We start from the raw sequence: 19,515 nt of genomic DNA, 5'->3' as shown, positions 1-19,515 counted from the left end.
CCTATTGTAACAGGAGTATCTATAGTAACAGGAGTATCTTAGGCCCTATGGTAACAGAAGTATCTATGGTAACAGGAGTATCTATGGTAACAGGAGTATCTATGGTAACAGCAGTATCTTAGGCCCTATGGTAAAATGAGTATCTATGGTAACAGGAGTATATGAGACCCTATGGTAACAGGAGTATCTATGGTAACAGGAGTATATGAGACCCTATGGTAACAGGAGTATCTATGGTAACAGGAGTATCTATAGTAACAGGAGTATCTTAGGCCCTATGGTAATAGGAGTATCTATGGTAACAGGAGTATATGAGACCCTATGGTAACAGGAGTATCTATGGTAACAGGAGTATCTGAGACCCTATGGTAACAGAAGAATATATGGTAACAGGAATATCTATGGTAACAGCAGTATCTTAGGCCCTATGGTAAAATGAGTATCTATGGTAACAGGAGTATCTGAGACCCTATGGTAACAGGAGTATCTATGGTAACAGTAGTATCTATAGTAACAGGAGTATAGGCCCTATGGTAATAGGAGTATCTATGGTAACAGGAGTATCTGAGGCCCTACGGTAACAGGAGTATCTATGGTAACAGGAGTATATAAGACCCTATGGTAACAGGAGTATCTATGGTAACAGGAGTATCTATGGTAACCGGAGTATCTTAGGCCCTATGGTAATAGGAGTATCTATGGTAACAGGAGTATCTGAGGCCCTACGGTAACAGGAGTATCTATGGTAACAGCAGTATCTTAGGCCCTATGGTAAAATGAGTATCTTTGGTAACAGGAGTATCTGAGACCCTATGGTAACAGGAGTATCTATGGTAGCAGGAGTATCTATGGTAACAGGAGTATCTTAGGCCCTATGGTAACCGGAGTATCTATGGTAACAGGAGTATCTGAGACCCTATGGTAACAGGACTATCTATGGTAACAGGAGTATCTGAGACCCTATGGTAATAGGAGTATCTATGGTAACAGGAGTATCTATGGTAACAGGAGTATATGAGACCCTATTGTAACAGGAGTATCTATGGTAACAGGAGTATCTTAGGCCCTATGGTAACAGAAGTATCTATGGTAACAGGAGTATCTATGGTAACAGGATTATCTATGGTAACAGGAGTATATGGGACCCTATGGTCACAGGAGTAGCTATGGTAACAGGAGTATCTGAGACCCTATGGTAACAGGAGTATATATGGTAACAGGAGTATCTAAGACCCTATGGTAACAGGAGTATCTATGGTAACAAGAGTATATGAGACCCTATTGTAACAGGAGTATCTATGGTAACAGGAGTATCTTAGGCCCTATGGTAACAGAAGTATCTATGGTAACAGGAGTATCTATGGTAACAGGAGTATCTATGGTAACAGGAGTATATGGGACCCTATGGTAACAGGAGTATCTATGGTAACAGGAGTATATGAGACCCTATTGTAACAGGAGTATATGAGACCCTATTGTAACAGGAGTATATGAGACCCTATGGTAATAGGAGTATCTATGGTAACAGGAGTATATGAGACCCTATGGTAATAGGAGTATCTATGGTAACAGGAGTATATGAGACCCTATGGTAATAGGAGAATCTATGGTAACAGGAGTATATGAGACCCTATGGTAATAGGAGTATCTATGGTAACAGGAGTATATGAGACCCTATGGTAATAGGAGTATCTATGGTAATAGGAGTATCTATGGTAATAGGAGTATCTATGGTAACAGGAGTATCTGAGGCCCTATGGTAATAGGAGTATCTATGGTAACAGGATTATCTATGGTAACAGGAGTATCTGAGACCCTATGGTAAGAGGAGTATCTATGGTAACAGGAGTATCTGACGTCCCATGGTAACAGGAGTATCTATGGTAACAGGAGCATCTGAGGCCCCATGGTAACAGGAGTATCTTAGGCTCTATGGTAACAGGAGTATCTATGGTAACAGGAGTATCTATGGTAACAGGCAGTCCGGAGTATCTATGGTAACAGACAGTCTGGAGTATCTATGGTAACAGGAGTATCTATGGTAACAGGAGCATCTATGGTAACAGGAGCATCTATGGTAACAGGCAGTCCGGAGTATCTATCTGGTCTGTTCTTTCCTTCTCATAGTCAGTTGTTGTCCTCCTTGAATCAGATGGAGAATGGATAGGGGACTAAAGGCCATGCTATTTGATGGAGAATGGATAGGGGACTAAAGGCCATGCTATTTGATGGAGAATGGATAGGGGACTAAAGGCCATGCTATTTGATGGAGAATGGATAGGGGACTAAAGGCCATGCTATTTGATGGAGAATGGATAGGGGACTAAAGGCCATGCTATTTGATGGAGAATGGATAGGGGACTAAAGGCCATGCTATTTGATGGAGAATGGATAGGGGACTAAAGGCCATGCTATTTGATGGAGAATGGATAGGGGACTAAAGGCCATGCTATTTGATGGAGAATGGATAGGGGACTAAAGGCCATGCTATTTGATGGAGAATGGATAGGGGACTAAAGGCCATGCTATTTGATGGAGAATGGATAGGGGACTAAAGGTCATGCTATTTGATGGAGAATGGATAGGGGACTAAAGGCCATGCTATTTGATGGAGAATGGATAGGGGACTAAAGGCCATGCTATTTGATGGAGAATGGATAGGGGACTAAAGGCCATGCTATTTGATGGAGAATGGATAGGGGACTAAAGGCCATGCTATTTGATGGAGAATGGATAGGGGACTAAAGGCCATGCTATTTGATGGAGAATGGATAGGGGACTAAAGGTCATGCTATTTGATGGAGAATGGATAGGGGACTAAAGGCCATGCTATTTGATGGAGAATGGATAGGGGACTAAAGGCCATGCCATTTTCTCTTTCACACTTTGTAGGCTCATCTCAGATGGCCCCCTATATAGTACACTACTTTCGACCACTCCTATGGGCTGTATAGGGAAGAAGGTGTGATTTAGGATCCAGACTATGTCTACTGAGACAGAGTGGCATCACCCAGTCTAAGAATGTCACTTTATTTGCAGTCAGCGTCCAAATCAGCCACATAAGACAAGTCTACTCAGCTCAGCAGTGTTGTTAGGACAACAGAACGGTATTCCCCCGGTAGGTTCCACTTTAAAAGCCCCCTCTTACTCCTTCACTGACAGCTGCCTTGTGGTCCACACGCGCCTTACAACCGATTGGTGTTTATCTGTTAGGTTTGACTACTTTACTCAAGTCTCTTTATCCGGTTGATTCCTACCATTCACAAAGGCACTTCCTGTATATAATGCAAACGAGAAAGTATAATTTTCAACTTTCAAAGTGAATAGAAACAGAGAAAGACCATTCATAGTGCTTCCCAGAACAAATGATGAGCCCCTTACATAGTCAATATGATTCTTTTGTCAATTCTGCTTTAAAACAAGCAATGACAACTTGTTACTTCTGGGGGAAATTATGAGTATTTATTATTATTTATACACACAGATTCTATTCACTTTGACCACATAGAAAACATATTTGTCTGACTGAAATAAGCTGTTATTAGTATAGATATAGGATGAATCTGTTGTGTGGTAATTAACAGCTAAACAATAGACGTATATCAATGTGGGAATAGGGTTTAATGAGGCACTATGAAAGGCTGAGAAAATAGATTTAAACACAATAATAACATGTTCCAGATAATCTAATAAACCTCGTCACTGTAAATCAACACAGCAGCGACCACCACACTGATCAGTACAGTCACATGTAAACAGAGTCTGACTCATCATGAGGTTGTGGCAACATTTCTCACATTCAGAGTTCAACTAAACCATCACGGTTTGCACCCGTCATTAACTACATCATATCATGGCTTCTATAGCTGCTGGAATGGGGAACGGGAACCATTTCTTCCATTGGAAGTAGTCTTTAGAGATTCTATCTGACAGTTATTGAAGGAAGCAATCCGTCTCAGAGGTACCTTTATGTTTACATTACTGCACCGGAACACTCTGCTTTAGTATGCGTAGCTATACAACCAGACATGAGTCCATTACATTTGTTAAATACTTGAGATGCGCTTGATTTAGTTTACCTGGTACACAGGAACCTATGGACTAATCAGAAAAGTGCCAACTCCAAAAAGGTAAATCAAGCGCAGCTCAACTATCTTTAAGAATCTAACTCTGATCAGGCCCCGTATTTACAAAGCAGTTTTGTCTTTTAAATCCTGGATCAGCTGTCCTTCTCTGAGACGCTTTGTGAATACGGGCCCCTGGGTGTCAGAGGGATGTTGTCTTTAATCTCTTATGGCAATACATTTCATGGCTACTGCTTCTCATTAGATAATACACTGACATCAGGGCCTGTACTCATAAAGCGTCTCAGAGTGCTGATCCAGGATCAGGTCCTCCTTGTCTAATGCAATCTTTTTCAATATGATTTAAAAAGGCTAACCTGATCCCAGATCAGCACTAGGATCTGGTCCTCTCTTGTATTCATTATTATCTAAAAGGCTAAACTGATCCCAGATCAGCACTAGGATCTGGTCCTCTCTAGTTTTCATTATTATCTAAACGGTTAAACTGACCCCAGATCAGCACTCTGACATGACGCTTTATGAACACTGGCCCAGACATTCACACATACAGTAAGTCTCCATTACATCTGTCAATCTCCATATTGACAGGGTAGGTATGTTATGATCATCGCTTCAGAGTGGCGCAGCGGTCTAAGGCAATGCATCTCAGTGCAAGAGTTGCGTCACTACAGTCCTTGGTTCGAATCCAGGCTGTATCACATCCGGCCGTGATTGGGAGTCCCATAGGGTGGCGCACAATTGGCCCAGCGTTGTCTGGGTTTGGCCGGGGGACGCCGTCATTGTAAATAAGAGTTTGTCCTTAACTGACTAGCCTAGTTAAATAAATGTTAAAAAAATAATAATAAGTGTTTTAAATAATCACATCGCCATACTGATACGCATGTTATGTTCTTACAGCTTCTATCCATGTTTTTAGGATTCATTGTAGTCGACACAGCCCATAATGCACAGCGTTCTGCTGCGACTACGTGGTGTTATAATAGTCCTCATCACCACTACACGGTTCTGACTTGATCTGGTCTGCTGTGAGTTGGAGGTAGTTCTGTCCCTGACCTGTGGTCCTGGTGCACACGTACCACTCCTTCATGTTGGACACCGCGGGAGGCAGCGAGAGCCTGGAGGAGGAGCAGTTAGTCCGTGAAGCTACGTAATCCTGGGAACTACGTTTCCCAAGAATCCCTGTGAATGACAGGTCTATGGGTTCGGAGGTAGGAGAGGACTTGAGTGCGTTGAGGTGGATCTTCATGTGTTTTCTGAGGGAGCTGGGGTGTGTGTAGGACTTGAAGCAGCCGTGGGACTTGCAGTCGTACGGTTTGGCGCTGGTGTGGACCTGCGAGTGCTTCTTACGGTCACTGCTGTTGGCAAATTTCCGCAGGCAGCCGGGGAACTCACACTGAAATGGCTTCTCACCTAGAAAGAGGTGAAAGATGTTATGGGGAGGAAACAGAATGTCACATGATATCAGTCACAGGACTAAACATCTTCAACACAACATACAAGCTCCACCCTACTGTGTAGACCATGTTCCATCTGTCAGCCTTGAGTTGATGTAGCTGCGTTAAATATGTCAAACAGTGTCCCTTTTCTACAGCTTGCTTCCCTGGACCGTCCCTTTAAAAGGTCCTTCACTTCTTGTCAATGGCCAAACCCCACCACACAGTGTAGTCTACTACTCCACAAACAGGCTACTTCCTGAATAGGACTGTGTGTGGAACATGTAAACATAATGACGTGTTCTGTCTGTCTGACAAGCAGTGACTAACCTACTGTATATAAATCAGAAATGTTGTCCCATTCTTTAGTTTTAGTACAGGCCCAATGACGCCATGTAGAATAACATGACCTTTCACTATGGAATGAAGGAGACGAAAGGGTAGGCTCTTGGCATTCCCAGTGTCCTTTATGGAACATAATCTACATACCTGTATGCGTGCGCGTGTGAATCTTGAGGTTTTCTGACCGAGCGAACACTTTCCCGCAGTCTGGGAAAGTGCAGGAGAACGGTTTCTCCCCAGTGTGTACCCTGATGTGGTTAATCAGTTTATATTTGGCTTTAAACGCCTTTCCTTCTCTCAGGCATTCTTCCCACATACAAACATGGCTCAGGGGCTCGAGCCCAGCGACGTGCTCTGTGCTTACGTGGTCCACCAGCTCGTGCATGGAGCTGAAAGTTTGGTCGCATATCCTTTGTTTTGAAGTTCGGTCACGGTGCTCGTGGTCCGTCCATTTGCAGACCAGCTCGGGCTTTATCGGCCTGTTGTTGTTGGTGGAGTATTCCGCATAGGCGCCGGTGGAGGAAGCGCGCGGTGGAGGAGAAGCGATGTATGAGATCATGGAATTGTTATTGCGGAGCAGAGAGTGGCCATTGTGGCGATGGCGACCACCCGGCCGCTGCATGGTAGTAAAGACGGGCCTCGAGCTGGCTGTCTTGCCTTTCTCTGTCCTTTATGCTTCCTGCAGCTGCAGATGGAAACGGCGCTGATTTGGGGAAACCACGTTGATCTGAACGCGGTCCGCCCAGGTTTTGGACTACCGAGGAGCATGAGGCATATTCTGTAAATTGTCCGTAAACCCGGTTAGAACCAGGTGGTCCGTCCCCACATAGTTGTAAGAAAAACTGGCAGATCTATGACTGTATCCCAATGGTGTAAAATGGCGTCCTCTCTTCATCACCTCTTCCTCAGCTCAGGGGGCACTGATCTGAAAAACACAAGAAAGCAATATGGCGGATGAAGGTGATTTATTTCCTCACTCCAGTCTTTTCAGATCAGTGGAGTCGAAGGAAAGGAGATGAGAATATACTCGTAATTATTGAGATGCGCCCCCAGTGGTAAGCACGAGGACGCTCGCCAAGTGAACATCTGTGGCATCTATAGGCCGGGCCCACATATACATAATGTCAATGCCCTCTATAGTCTACCACGAGAAGCCAGGCTTACTTCAAATTTAATCAATGTTGGCTGATGGGGTTTTTTCTCCCCAGATTAGCAAAAATAAACGTGGTTTTCTTTTCCCACGTTTGGTTTTGTTATAAACTATATCCTTTCTATCTAAATAATGTGATAGTTGTGGCCACAACCATATATTTACAACATGTAAAACGTGGAATTGTAAGAAATAAAACTTTTCCTTGGGCATTTGTCGCATAATTGAATTGACAGTACAATATCAAATATTTCATTTGCAGAATATCCACTTTTCATTCTATATATGGTTTAACACATTCAGTGGATAGTGAGGAACATGGGATGCCATGGTATGTTCCAAAATTAAACGTCTTGAAGATTCTGCTGATAATTTGGAATCGGATTTCAAACATTTCCAATGTTATTTTGGTCCTCTAACTGTTTTCTTTCCTCTGAGCATCTAACAGGACAGGGTTAATGTTTTCTGTTTCCACAGAGACACTGAAAGGTTGTTTTTTCCCTCCAACCCCAGAGCTGCAGGGCTGCCTTTGAACTCGACTCACTCCTGTGGTGTGGCCAGCGGGACAAAAGAGGTAGGGCCGTGCGTAACTGTAACCATGGAGCGATGGAACTTTTTTCAGGGTCATTCTTCTCCTTGCTGTAAGTCCATCTTATTCACTTTAAACATAAATATCCTTGGGGTTTTTATTTAGGCCTAACGAAATTGGATGGCTGAGGTGCATCAGTTAAAACAGATTTGAGCTTTGAGCTGCCATAACATATGGTTAGCTTGCAAAATGTATTAAACGCTCGTGTGTGTGTGTGTGTTGTGTGAGTGAAAATATATACTTTCCACACAACTGAATGCATATTTTCCCCCATCACTATTCAGCATTCAAGCAACGTAAAGGAAGTGACTAGTTTCACTTTCAAGATTTCACCAACATTTGTAATTTTCCCGTTAAGACTTTCCATAGTAATAAAACATGGGCGGAGCAAGCATCGATTAGTCACGAGAGGCTTGCCTGTAATTGGTGGAATGGCTGGGATCGGGATGAGCTGCAGTGGCCAATTAGAGTGCGTTTGGTGAACACCCGGGCTTCTGTAAAAAGGGGAGGTCAGAAGTGCCCATTGAAGACCCTGGGATAAGCATTTTCACGTTGTAGTGAACAGTCATACATACAAACAGCATTCTGGAGATACACCACAATATCTTTATTAATTATCTGGCACATTCCTGTCGAGACTCCTGCTAAACAATCCATTCACAGCTTGGGGAAGTTCTTTCTCCTTGGGGTGCTTAGGAATTATCTGGAATATTTTTTGCAGCAAGATATTGAGTCCTCATTTGAGAAAGAAACATATTTTTATTTAGAGCTTTTGGACACTTCTTCAAACGCTTTCTACGCGCGCCTACAGTTTAAATATTTACTTTGCGCATCGTTCCATTCAGCCCAGGCTCGTGCTGTGATGCTGTTGGAGGGAGGTCACCAGCAATCAGGCACAGGGGTCAGTGCGAGCGCGTTCCAAAGGCACCACTCAGCGCATTCACCAGTCGAGATGCAGGAAAGAGACCCCAGCTTTATGGAGTCGGTCCACATCGCCACCCAGGGACCCGGGTATGGCCCATCCTATGCGAACTCCACACGGGACTTTATCCTGCGCAACCGGGGATTCGGAGACTCTTCCCCTGCCAGCGATCAGCACTCTCTCCTCAGAACTATGGCTGGGTCTCTCCATCAGTCACACGTAGAGGGCCAGGGCCACGGGCATGGACACCTCCTCTTTCCTGGAATGCACGACCAGCACCACGGCTCTGCTAACGTGCTGGGCGGCCGGTTGGGACTACCAGGGGAGGTATTCGGGAGAGCGGACCAGTATCACCATGTTTCCGGTCCAAGGAGCGACCCATACGGCCAATATGGGGCCATGGGTCACAACATGGGCATGGCAGCTCACCACCATCATCACCCAGCCGCGTTCTTCCGCTTCATGCGGCAGCAGTGCATCAAACAAGAGTTGATCTGCAAGTGGATAGATCCGGACCAGCCCGGCGGGGCGAGCCGGTGCTGTGGCAAGACCTACGGCACCATGCACGAGCTGGTTACGCACGTCTCCTTGGAGCACGTCGGTGGGCCAGAGCAGAGTAGCCACACTTGCTTCTGGGAAGAGTGCCCGCGCGAGAACAAATCGTTCAAGGCCAAATACAAGCTGGTGAATCATATTCGGGTGCACACTGGAGAGAAGCCTTTCGCGTGCCCGTTCCCCGCGTGCAGCAAGGTCTTTGCACGCTCTGAGAACTTAAAGATACACAAGAGAACGCACACAGGTAATTTAAAACGAAATATAGACTCATTATTGTTATGTTGTGTTACTTTTTATATATTTTTTTACTTTAGTTTATTTGGTAAATATTTTCTTAACTCTTCTTGAACTGCACTGTTGGTTAAGGGATTATAAGTGAGCATTTCACGGTAAGGTCTACACTTGTTGTATTCAGCATTTCACGGTAAAGTCTACATTTGTTGTATGTGACAAATACAGTTTGATTTGATGTCTGCAGGTTGAATATCTCATGGATATAAACGTCAGTTTTAGATATCTGATTTGAGTTTTATATGGAGTGAGGTTGTTTAGAAAGTTTATAGGTAAATGTCCCCAGGCTGGTGTACTTTTGAAAACAACTGTGACTGTATTTAAACAAACAAACACATTTAAACTAATCTCCTCATTCTGTTCTCTTCCAGGGGAGAAACCGTTCATGTGTGATTTCTTCGGCTGCGACAGACGCTTCGCCAACAGCAGTGACCGCAAGAAACACCTGCACGTTCACACGTCTGACAAGCCCTATCTGTGCAAGAAGTGTGTCAAGTCCTACACACACCCCAGCTCTCTGAGAAAACATATGAAGGTCAGTTTTCTCTGCCAAAATATCCTTCTCCTGGACACCTTTGTTCTGTGACAAAAGAGACTTTTGTGCCGAAATTGTGGTCATCTGAGAGTGTTTTGACAGATTTGTTTTTATTTATTTTAGGTGCATGATTCTTCGTCAGTAGCAGACACTTCGCCCGGAGCCAGCAGCGGGTATGAGTCATCGACGCCCCCGAGTTTAGTGTCCCCTGCCTCGGAGACACAGAGCAACATGTCCCCGGACTCTGCGGTCCTCGGTAGCGGACACAGCAACCTCTCGTCCAACTTCAGTGAGTGGTATGTCTGAGGACCACACTCAAGACTAACGGGAAAACGATGGCAAAAAATGAAGGAAAAACAGGCAAAAAATACAATGAGCATCTGACTGGCCTAAATGGACGCTTTACGCGCGATTGAAATATGAATCAAGAACGTTGCACTAAAACATTGGAAGCCAAAGAAGAAAATGTCTTATGTAAAATAACAAACGTTATCTTTCTTTCGATGGTTGTTTAATTATCAGTATTATGATTCTCATATCAGTCTTTCGCTGTCATTTTGAGATCGCTTATTTTTATAGTTGATTTGGAGTTTGAGACTGAATATTAAATATTTAAAAATATTTTAAATAAGTGCCAAAGTTAACCTTAGTTTAATTGTGCACATTTTTTATTGGAAACAAGTTTTTGTTGAAGTTGAACAGGTTGAATATGCGTTGTCCTCCATGAACGACCTCTTGAGATGCCCAGTTGAGACATAATTTATATAAAAAGAAAGTTGCTGTGTTGTTTTGCTGTAAGTCCATTATGTTTCGTAACGTGTTAATAAAATGAATCTGATGTTTAAAATGCCTGTCTTAAATCCTTTTTTAATTCGTGTCTCTCTGTAAATGTTTTGCATTAAAACGGTTCCCTGCACCAACAAGTATGATATGGAATTTATACAAGTCTAAATTGTATATGTACCCTACTGATAGGTAAGATAATAAATTACATGTTTGCATAAATTATCATGGGTCTTCTGTTCAGAATCATCAATTCAATGATTCATTATTTATGTGGAGCTCCAATAGGGTTTTTAAAGTAATGACTTAATCCTTAATATGGCTGGACAACTTGGATTGATCACCACCAACTATTGTTTATGAGAAATACAACTTGTTTTGTTATTTCATGTTTGTTCGTTTTTAAACAAAATGGTCATTGAAATGAGACCACTTTAGTTTATTAATTCGACCATTTTAAAAACAAACAACACGAGTAAAATCCGCGAGGAGAACAAAGTCTGGAGCTGTGTTCGAATACCCATGCTAACATACCGTCTACTACAGACTCAATTTACGTCGCAAATAGTGTGATTAGTATTAGTATTCTAACACAGCTCCAGTCATTTCTTACAGGTTGGAGTTTACACGGCCTGCTGTACTCTGTTTTTATTCCTGTCATTGCACTGGACAATAACGAGAGACCATACAGCAGGAAAGGACGGTAAAAGAGTCGGGGAAAGAAGCCTATAGGCTAACCCAAATAAACCCGGATATAGACCTAATTCCATCATTTCAGTTTTTATAGATTTTTCCCCATTTCCAGAGAATAATGAAGATACATTGATATTGTACATGACTGTATTCTACTGTATGACACTAAAATGACATTTTGAAAATATAGGAATAATGGATTTCTTCTAGGCTTATCTCTGTAAAAGTCCACAAATTCCAAATGTCACTCGAAATGCCTACTATGTTGATAATACTTAACATCGTTGTTGTTCATATCATTTGAAAAGGTAAGAAAACAGGTGAGAAGATGAGAAAACAGATGGACAAATAAGTAAGACGAGACTTGCGTTATAAAACTAGGTTACTGTATGATCCATTAAATGGAAATCCATTGAAACCCCTCGAGCTCTACCGACGTCCTTCTACGTCCGGTGACTCCATGTGATTGGAAGACTGAGCATACGCCCCTGTTATACGTCACTACGACGCTCCCCTCACCCGGACAGACATGGCGGCGTACATGGTCACTTCAACCCTGCAAAGAGTTGTGCTTGTTGCTAAGGTGAGCTGTCAGTTATTGCAACCTTAATCTTGTAGCTAGTTATTTCAAATTCACGAAGAGCTCTTTCAGAACCGAAACACCCGAAAATCGATGCTTTTAATGCAAGTTTCTAGCACCACACAATCGGACATATGTTCGCTAGCCTGCCTAGCTAGCAAGTCCGTCTGTCACTCACACACCTTCTCTCCAGCCGTCTCTCTTCTTTTGACGTTTGTAAGATGTACGCATTCTCTACTCTGACATTTAAATGTTGTATTTTGCGGTATAAATGTTTAAGTTATATTCGTATTAGAGAATATACAGCTTCGTCCATTCCTCCTCTGTCAATGTCAAAGCGTCCAAACCGTTAGCATCTTGCTAATAAGTTGTTACACTTCATAACACAATCCTGAACTGGTTTAACCTTCACCACATGACTAAATGTAACCGTCTTTGAATGAAAAACCGTCCTTGAATGTAACGTTGTGACCTGAACAGCTATCGTATATCGGGATATGCCTTCTTTCCAACTCAGCAATTCTGGGCGCTGTTGGTGTAATAGAAACACAGCTGCCATCACGTTTAACCTTCACCTCTTTGTGATGTTCGGCATGTGCCCATTATAAAGAATAGCGAAGAGTGGTGTTTCTGATGTTTGCGTGTGGTACTATAACGTTCATGTTTCTGAAATGTTTCCCTGCAGCATGCCTCTTTCCAGTCCAGATGCTGTGTGGTGTCCAGTCGAGTACAGTACTCCACTGTTTATGATTCCAATGAGAAGGTAACATATGATTCACAGGGTGCAGGGCTGTCACAATGATGCATGGAAGGATGGGAGCAATTTTCCCTCAATTTTTGGGGGGCACTGAGCACATTTCAGGTCATGTGAGTGGAAACTTGAAAGTTGTGAGAATGTTGTGCAACTTCCGGCGAGCGTTTACAGTGAACAGAGGCTGTACCCTTACACTTTTACACTGATAGGCTATTGGAGCATAATGTAGGCCTACCAACAAAACCAATGGAGCAAATCCCATAACATTTAAACATGCAAATAGCTTTTGAAATATAGTCTACAGGGGATTGAAAGACAGCTCGTGGGCTACTCTCCCGCCAATAGAATTCTACTCTGTTGTGCTCTGGCTCTGCCTACAACATCACAGACTCAGTCTTGCAAAGTTAGATTTGTTTTGGCTTGTTGCATTGAAAAGGGGCTGATATAATGTTGATTCGATTACAGAAAAAGCTTTTTCCTTTGGAAAGTATTGAGACCCCTTGACTTTTCCCACATTTTGTTACATTACATAAGTATTGTAAATTGATTAAATCGTCCCCCTCTCATCAATATACACACACTACCCCATAATGACAAAGCAAAAACAGGTTTTTAGAATTTTAGAATATAAAAAAAGTGAAATCACATTTACATACATACACTACTGGTCAAACGTTTTACACCACCTCATTCAAGGGTTTTCTTTATTTTTGACAATTATCTACATTGTAGAATAATATTGAAGACACAAACTATGAAATAACACATGTAATCATGTAGTAATCAAAAAAAGTGTTAAATAAATATTTTATATGAGATTCTTAAAAGTAGCCACCCTTTGCCTTGATGACAGCTTTGCACACTCTTGGCATTCTCTCAACCAGGTTCATGAGGTAGTCACCTGGAATGCATTTCAATGAACAGGTTTGCCTTCTTAAAAGTTAATTTGTGGAATTTCTTTCCTTAATGCGTTTGAGCCAGTCAGTTATGTTGTGACAAGTATGGGTGGTATTGTCATCGAGGCAAAGGTTGGCTATTTGAAGAATCTCTCAGTCCCTGCCACTGAAAAACATCCCCACAGCATGATGCTGCCACCACCATGCTTCACCGTTGGAATGGTGCCAGGTCTCCTCCAGAAGTGATGCTTGACAATCAGGCCAAAGAGTTCAATCTTGGTTTCATCAGACCAGAGAATCTTCTTTCTCATGGTCTGAAAGTCTTTAGGTGCCTTTTGTTAAACTCCAAGCGGGCTGTCGTGTGCCTTTTACTGAGGAGTAGCTTCTGTCTGGCCACTCTACCATAAAGGCCTGATTGGTAGAGTGCTGCAAAGATGGTTGTCCTTCCAGAAGGTTCTCCCATCTCCACAGAGGAACTCTAGAGCTCTGTCAGAGTGACCATCGGGTTCTTAGTCACCACCCTGACCAAGGCCCTTCTCCCCCGATTGATCAGTTTGGCCGGGTGGCCAGATCTAGGAAGAGTCTTGGAGGGTCCAAACATCTTCCATTTTAAGAATGATGGAGGCCTCTATGTTCTTGGGGACCTTCAATGCTGCAGAAATGTTTTGGTACCCTTCCCCAGATCTGTGCCTCGACACAATCCTGTCTCGGAGCTTTACGGACAATTCCTTCGACCTCATGGCTTGGTTTTTGCTCTGACATGCATTGTCAACTGTGGGACCTTATATAGACAGGTGTGTGTCTTTCCAAATCATGTCCAATCAATTGAATTTACCACAGGTGGACTCCAATCAAGTTGTAGAAACATCTCAAGGATGATCAATGTAAACAGGATGCACCTGAGCTCAATTTACAGTCTCATAGTAAAGGGTCTGAATACTTTTAAGTTATTTGTTTTTTATTTTTTATAAATTTGCAAACATTTCAAAAAACCTTTTTTCACTGTGTCATTATGGGGCATTGTGTGTAGATGCTGAGTATTTTTGAAATCTTATTTAATCCATTTTAGAATAAGGCTGTAACGTAACAAAATGTGGAAAAAGTCAAGGGGTCTGAATAATTTCCGAAGGCACTGTAGTGCAAACTAATGGGGTGAACTCAGTGAAGTTCAGTCTCTTGCATCGCGCGGCATTTCTTCTGCGCCTGGAGGAGGTGCAGTATAGAGGGAACATTGGATAGAAGTAGTATGGCTCACTGGGTGCAGGGTTGTCACATGATGCAAGGAAGGATAGGAGTAGTTCTGTATTGAAATTAAATACAGTACTTTGTGTTGACAGACCTCTGATTTAAATACAGTACTTTGTGTTGACAGACCTCTAATTAAATACAGTACTTTGTGTTGACAGACCTCTAATTAAATACAGTACTTTGTGTTGACAGACCTCTGATTTAAATACAGTACTTTGTGTTGACAGACCTCTAATTAAATACAGTACTTTGTGTTGACAGACCTCTGATTTAAATACAGTACTTTGTGTTGACAGACCTCTAATTAAATACAGTACTTTGTGTTGACAGACCTCTAATTAAATACAGTACTTTGTGTTGACAGACGTCTGATTTAAAAACACTACTTTGTCATGACTTGCGGAGGTTTGTCAACATGAACCTGAGTAACACAGAATGTATTTTATTTGTTGCTTGCAGAGTATTATCTTTTCTCTCTCTAAATGTTACAAGGGGAAACCTTCATTTCCCTCTGTCCCCAATATAAACGTCACATCCTCCTAGCTTTGTTCTTTGATCTTCAAACCGCCATGCCAACCTTGCCTCTGGCCATAGTGTTTAGCAGTAGGACTGGCAGGGGGTTGAGCTGTGAGTAGGGGGGTAAGAGGGGACAGAGGAAAGACACTCCATTTAATAAGGTGTTCAGACCAGAGGAATGGAAAGACTGACAGAACCAGACGCTTTCACTTACTGTGTTTCTACGTCTTTACTGGTACACACACACACACACACACAGGAGCAAATGATTTGTTGTGACAACGAGTTCCCAAACTAATGTCTTTCTTCCCTTTCACCCTACTAGACCTTTGATAAGATCCTTATTGCAAACAGAGGAGAGATCGCCTGCAGGGTAAGACTGTGTGCTATGTTAACTAAGCATCACTGGTTCTCAGGTTAAAAGCCAGAGACAGGATGAAAGCCCTCCTGATCTATACCCTGTCACATCTTTCTACTGCGCCTATAGCAGCTCTATAGCAGCCCTATAGCAGCTCTATAGCAGCTAGTAAACATTAGAGACGATTATTATTGATGTATTAAATAAAAGTTGATAACACGTCGTCTTTGCCTCTGGCAGGTGATGAAAACATGTAAGAAGATGGGAATCAAAACAGTGGCGGTGCACAGTGATGTCGACGCCAGCGCGGTAAGTCTGTCTGGTCTGTAGAGTTGGTGTGTGTAGGGGATGTTGATACCAGTCTGTCTGGTCTGTAGAGTTGGTGTGTGTAGGGGATGTTGATACCAGTCTGTCTGGTCTGTAGAGTTGGTGTGAGTAGGGGATGTTGATACCAGTCTGTCTGGTCTGTAGAGTTGGTGTGAGTAGGGGATGTTGATACCAGTCTGTCTGGTCTGTAGAGTTGGTGTGTGTAGGGGATGCTCCTCTATTGGCCAGAAGGGTGGGTAGACATGATTGTTTATTGGGCTTCTCTAGTTGCCAAGGTGACTAACATTCCAAAACGTTAACATTGACCAGGACACAGGGGGTAGATGGGGGACTGTTGAGTACCCACCATAACATTGACCAGGACACAGGGGGTAGATGGGGGACTGTTGAGTACCCACCATAACATTGACCAGGACACAGGGGGTAGATGGGGGACTGTTGAGTACCCACCATAACGTGCTCCGGAGTCTCTACGGTGTATGTTAATATTGTTGTATGTCAATGGACCAGATGTAATGGACCAAGTACGGCCCGTAAGATGGACCAGATGTATGTCAATGTAAGGGACGGAGGACGGCCTGTAAGATGGACCAGATGTATGTCAATGTAAGGGACGGAGGACGGCCTGTAAGATGGACCAGATGTATGTCAATGTAAGGGACGGAGGACGGCCTGTAAGATGGACCAGATGTATGTCAATGTAAGGGACGAAGGACCAGATGTATGTCATTGTAAGGGACGATGGACCAGATGTATGTCAATGTAAGGGACGATGGACCAGATGTATGTCAATGTAAGGGACGATGGACCAGATGTATGTCAATGTAAGGGACGATGGACCAGATGTATGTCAATGTAAGGGACGAAGGACGGGTCGTAAGATGGACCAGATGTATGTCAATGTAAGGGACGAAGGACGGGTCGTAAGATGGACCAGATGTATGTCAATGTAAGGGACGAAGGACGGCCCGTAAGATTTATTTATTTTATTTATTTCACCTTTATTTAACCAGGTAGGCAAGTTGAGAACAAGTTCTCATTTACAATTGCGACCTGGCCAAGATAAAGCAAAGCAGTTCGACAACATACAAAAAACACAGAGTTACACATGGAGTAAAACAACATACAATCAATGATACAGTAGACAAAAATAAGACTATATACAATATGAGCAAATGATGTGAGATAAGGGAGGTAAAGGCAAAAAAAGGCCATGGTGGCAAAGTAAATAAAGTATAGCACGTAAAACACTGGAATGGTAGACTTATAATTAGAAGAAAGTTAAAATATAAATAATATGGTGCAAAGGAGCAAAATAATAAATAAATAAATATACAGTAGGGGAAGAGGTAGTAGTTTGGGCTAAATTATAGATGGGCTATGTACAGGTGCAGTGATCTGTGAGCTGCTCTGACAGCTGGTGCTTAAAGCTAGTGAGGGAGATAAGTGTTTCCAGTTTCAGAGATTTTTGTAGTTCGTTCCAGTCATTGGCAGCAGAGAACTGGAAGGAGAGACGACCAAAGGAGGAGTTGGCTTTAGGGGTGACCAGAGAGATATACCTGCTGGAGCGCGTGCTACAGGTGGGTGCTGCTATGGTGACCAGTGAGCGGAGATAAGGGGGGACTTTACCTAGCAGGGTCTTGTAGATGACCTGGAGCGAATGTGTTTGGCGACGATTATGAAGCGAAGGCCAGCCAACGAGAGCGTACAGGTCGCAGTGGTGGGTAGTATATGGGGCTTTGGTGACAAAACGGATGGCACTGTGATAGACTGCATCCAATTTGTTGAGTAGGGTATTGGAGGCTATTTTGTAAATGACATCGCCAAAGTCGAGGATCGGTAGGATGGTCAGTTTTATGAGGGTATGTTTGGCAGCATGAGTGAAGGATGCTTTGTTGCGAAATAGTAAGCCAATTCTAGATTTAACTTTGGATTGGAGATGATTGATGTGAGTCTGGAAGGAGAGTTTACAGTCTAACCAGACACCTAGATATTTGTAGTTGTCCACAAATTCTAAGTCAGAACCGTCCAGAGAAGTGATGCTGGACAGGCGGGCAGGTGTGAGCAGCGATCGGTTGAAGAGCATGCATTTAGTTTTACTTGTATTTAAGAGCAGTTGGAGACCACGGAAGGAGAGTTGTATTGCATTGAAGCTCGTCTGGAGGGTTGTTAACACAGTGTCCAAAGAAGGGCCAGACGTATACAGAATGGTGTCATCTGCGTAGAGGTGGATCAGAGATTCACCAGCAGCAAGAGCGACATCATTGATGTATACAGAGAAAAGAGTTGGCCCAAGAATTGAACCCTGTGCTACCCCCATAGAGACTGCCAGAGGTCCGGACAGCAGGCCCTCCGATTTGACACACTGAACTCTATCAGAGAAGTAGTTGGTGAACCAGGCGACGCAATCGTTTGAGAAACCAAGGCTACTGAGTCTGCCGATGAGGATGTGGTGATTGACAGTTGAAAGCCTTGGCCAGGTCAATGAATACGGCAGCACAGTATTGTTTCTTATCGATGGCGGTTACGATGTCGTTTAGGACCTTGAGCGTGGCTGAGGTGCACCCATGACCAGCTCTGAAACCAGATTGCATAGCGGAGAAGGTGCGGTGGGATTCGAAATGGTCGGTAATCTGTTTGTTGACTTGGCTTTCGAAGACCTTAGAAAGGCAGGGTAGGATGGATATAGGTCTGTAGCAATTTGGGTCAAGTGTCACCTCCTTTGAAGAGGGGGATGACAGCAGCTGCTTTCCAATCTATGGGAATCTCAGACGACACGAAAGAGAGGTTGAACAGTCTAGTAATAGGGGTTGCAATAATTTCGGCAGATAATTTTAGAAAGAAAGGGTCCAGATTGTCAAGCCCAGCTGATTTGTAGGGGTCCAGATTTTGCAGCTCTTTCAGAACATCAGCTGAATGGATTTGGGAGAAGGAGAAATGGGGGAGGCTTGGGCGAGTAGCTGTGGGGGGTGCAGTGCTGTTGAATGCAGTAGGGGTAGTTAGGTGGAAAGCATGGCCAGCCGTAGAAAAATGCTTATTGAAATTCTCAATTATAGTGGGCTTATCGGTGGTGACAGAGTTTCCTATTCTCAGTGCAGTGGGCAGTTGGGAGGAGGTGTTCTTATTCTCCATGGACTTTACAATGTCCCAGAACTTTTTAGAGTTTGAGTTGCAGGAAGCGAATTTCTGTTTGAAAAAGCTAGCCTTGGCGTTTCTAACTGCCTGTGTGTATTGGTTTCTAACTTCTCTGAAAAGTTGCATATCGCGGGGGCAGTTTGATGCTAATGCAGAACGCCACCGGATATTTTTGTGTTGGTTAAGGGCAGTCAGGTCTGGGGAGAACCAAGGGCTATATCTGTTCCTGGTTCTACATTTCTTGAAAGGGGCATGCTTATTTAAGATGGTGAGGAAGGCATTTAAAAAAAATAACCAGGCATCCTCTACTGACGGGATGAGGT

General features: G+C 43.2%; 3 protein-coding genes across 4 annotated transcripts in view; 2 read left to right on the top strand and 1 right to left on the bottom strand.

Moving 5' to 3' along the window:
- Positions 1 to 3,433: 3,433 nt before the first annotated feature.
- On the bottom strand, positions 3,434 to 6,822 carry LOC106574929 (uncharacterized). 2 transcript variants are annotated; one of them, XM_082963736.1, is made up of 2 exons: positions 6,225 to 6,354; positions 3,434 to 5,495 (listed from the first exon to the last, which is right to left on the bottom strand). In XM_082963736.1, exons 1-2 carry the CDS (start codon positions 6,265 to 6,267, stop codon positions 5,050 to 5,052), a joined length of 489 nt encoding a protein of 162 aa, XP_082819862.1. In that variant the 5' UTR covers positions 6,268 to 6,354; the 3' UTR covers positions 3,434 to 5,049. The 2 variants fall into 2 exon arrangements, with proteins under 2 accessions (XP_082819862.1, XP_014006537.1); XM_014151062.3 differs by having other exon boundaries at positions 3,603 to 5,495; positions 6,008 to 6,822.
- Positions 6,823 to 7,667: 845 nt separating this feature from the next.
- On the top strand, positions 7,668 to 10,749 carry LOC106574928 (zinc finger protein ZIC 2). The gene is made up of 3 exons (XM_014151061.3): positions 7,668 to 9,320; positions 9,739 to 9,902; positions 10,026 to 10,749. The coding sequence occupies exons 1-3, from the start codon at positions 8,462 to 8,464 to the stop codon at positions 10,206 to 10,208; spliced, it is 1,206 nt and encodes a 401-aa protein (XP_014006536.1). The 5' UTR covers positions 7,668 to 8,461; the 3' UTR covers positions 10,209 to 10,749.
- Positions 10,750 to 11,841: 1,092 nt separating this feature from the next.
- LOC106574926 (propionyl-CoA carboxylase alpha chain, mitochondrial) overlaps positions 11,842 to 19,515 on the top strand; it is a 57,620-nt gene continuing 49,946 nt past the window's right edge. Inside the window, exons 1-4 of the mRNA XM_082963735.1 lie at positions 11,842 to 11,961; positions 12,644 to 12,721; positions 15,698 to 15,745; positions 15,971 to 16,039. Coding sequence (XP_082819861.1) covers positions 11,908 to 11,961; positions 12,644 to 12,721; positions 15,698 to 15,745; positions 15,971 to 16,039 — 249 coding nt within the window. The 5' untranslated portion in view covers positions 11,842 to 11,907. The remainder of the gene's footprint in view (positions 11,962 to 12,643; positions 12,722 to 15,697; positions 15,746 to 15,970; positions 16,040 to 19,515) is intronic.

Source organism: Salmo salar, chromosome 17 (genome assembly GCF_965601325.2).
Source record: "Salmo salar chromosome 17, fSalSal1, whole genome shotgun sequence".
In the NCBI taxonomy this organism is placed as follows: domain Eukaryota; kingdom Metazoa; phylum Chordata; class Actinopteri; order Salmoniformes; family Salmonidae; genus Salmo; species Salmo salar.
The sequence above is the reverse complement of the archived record's forward strand: the minus strand, read 5'-3'. Positions and strand labels throughout refer to the sequence as shown.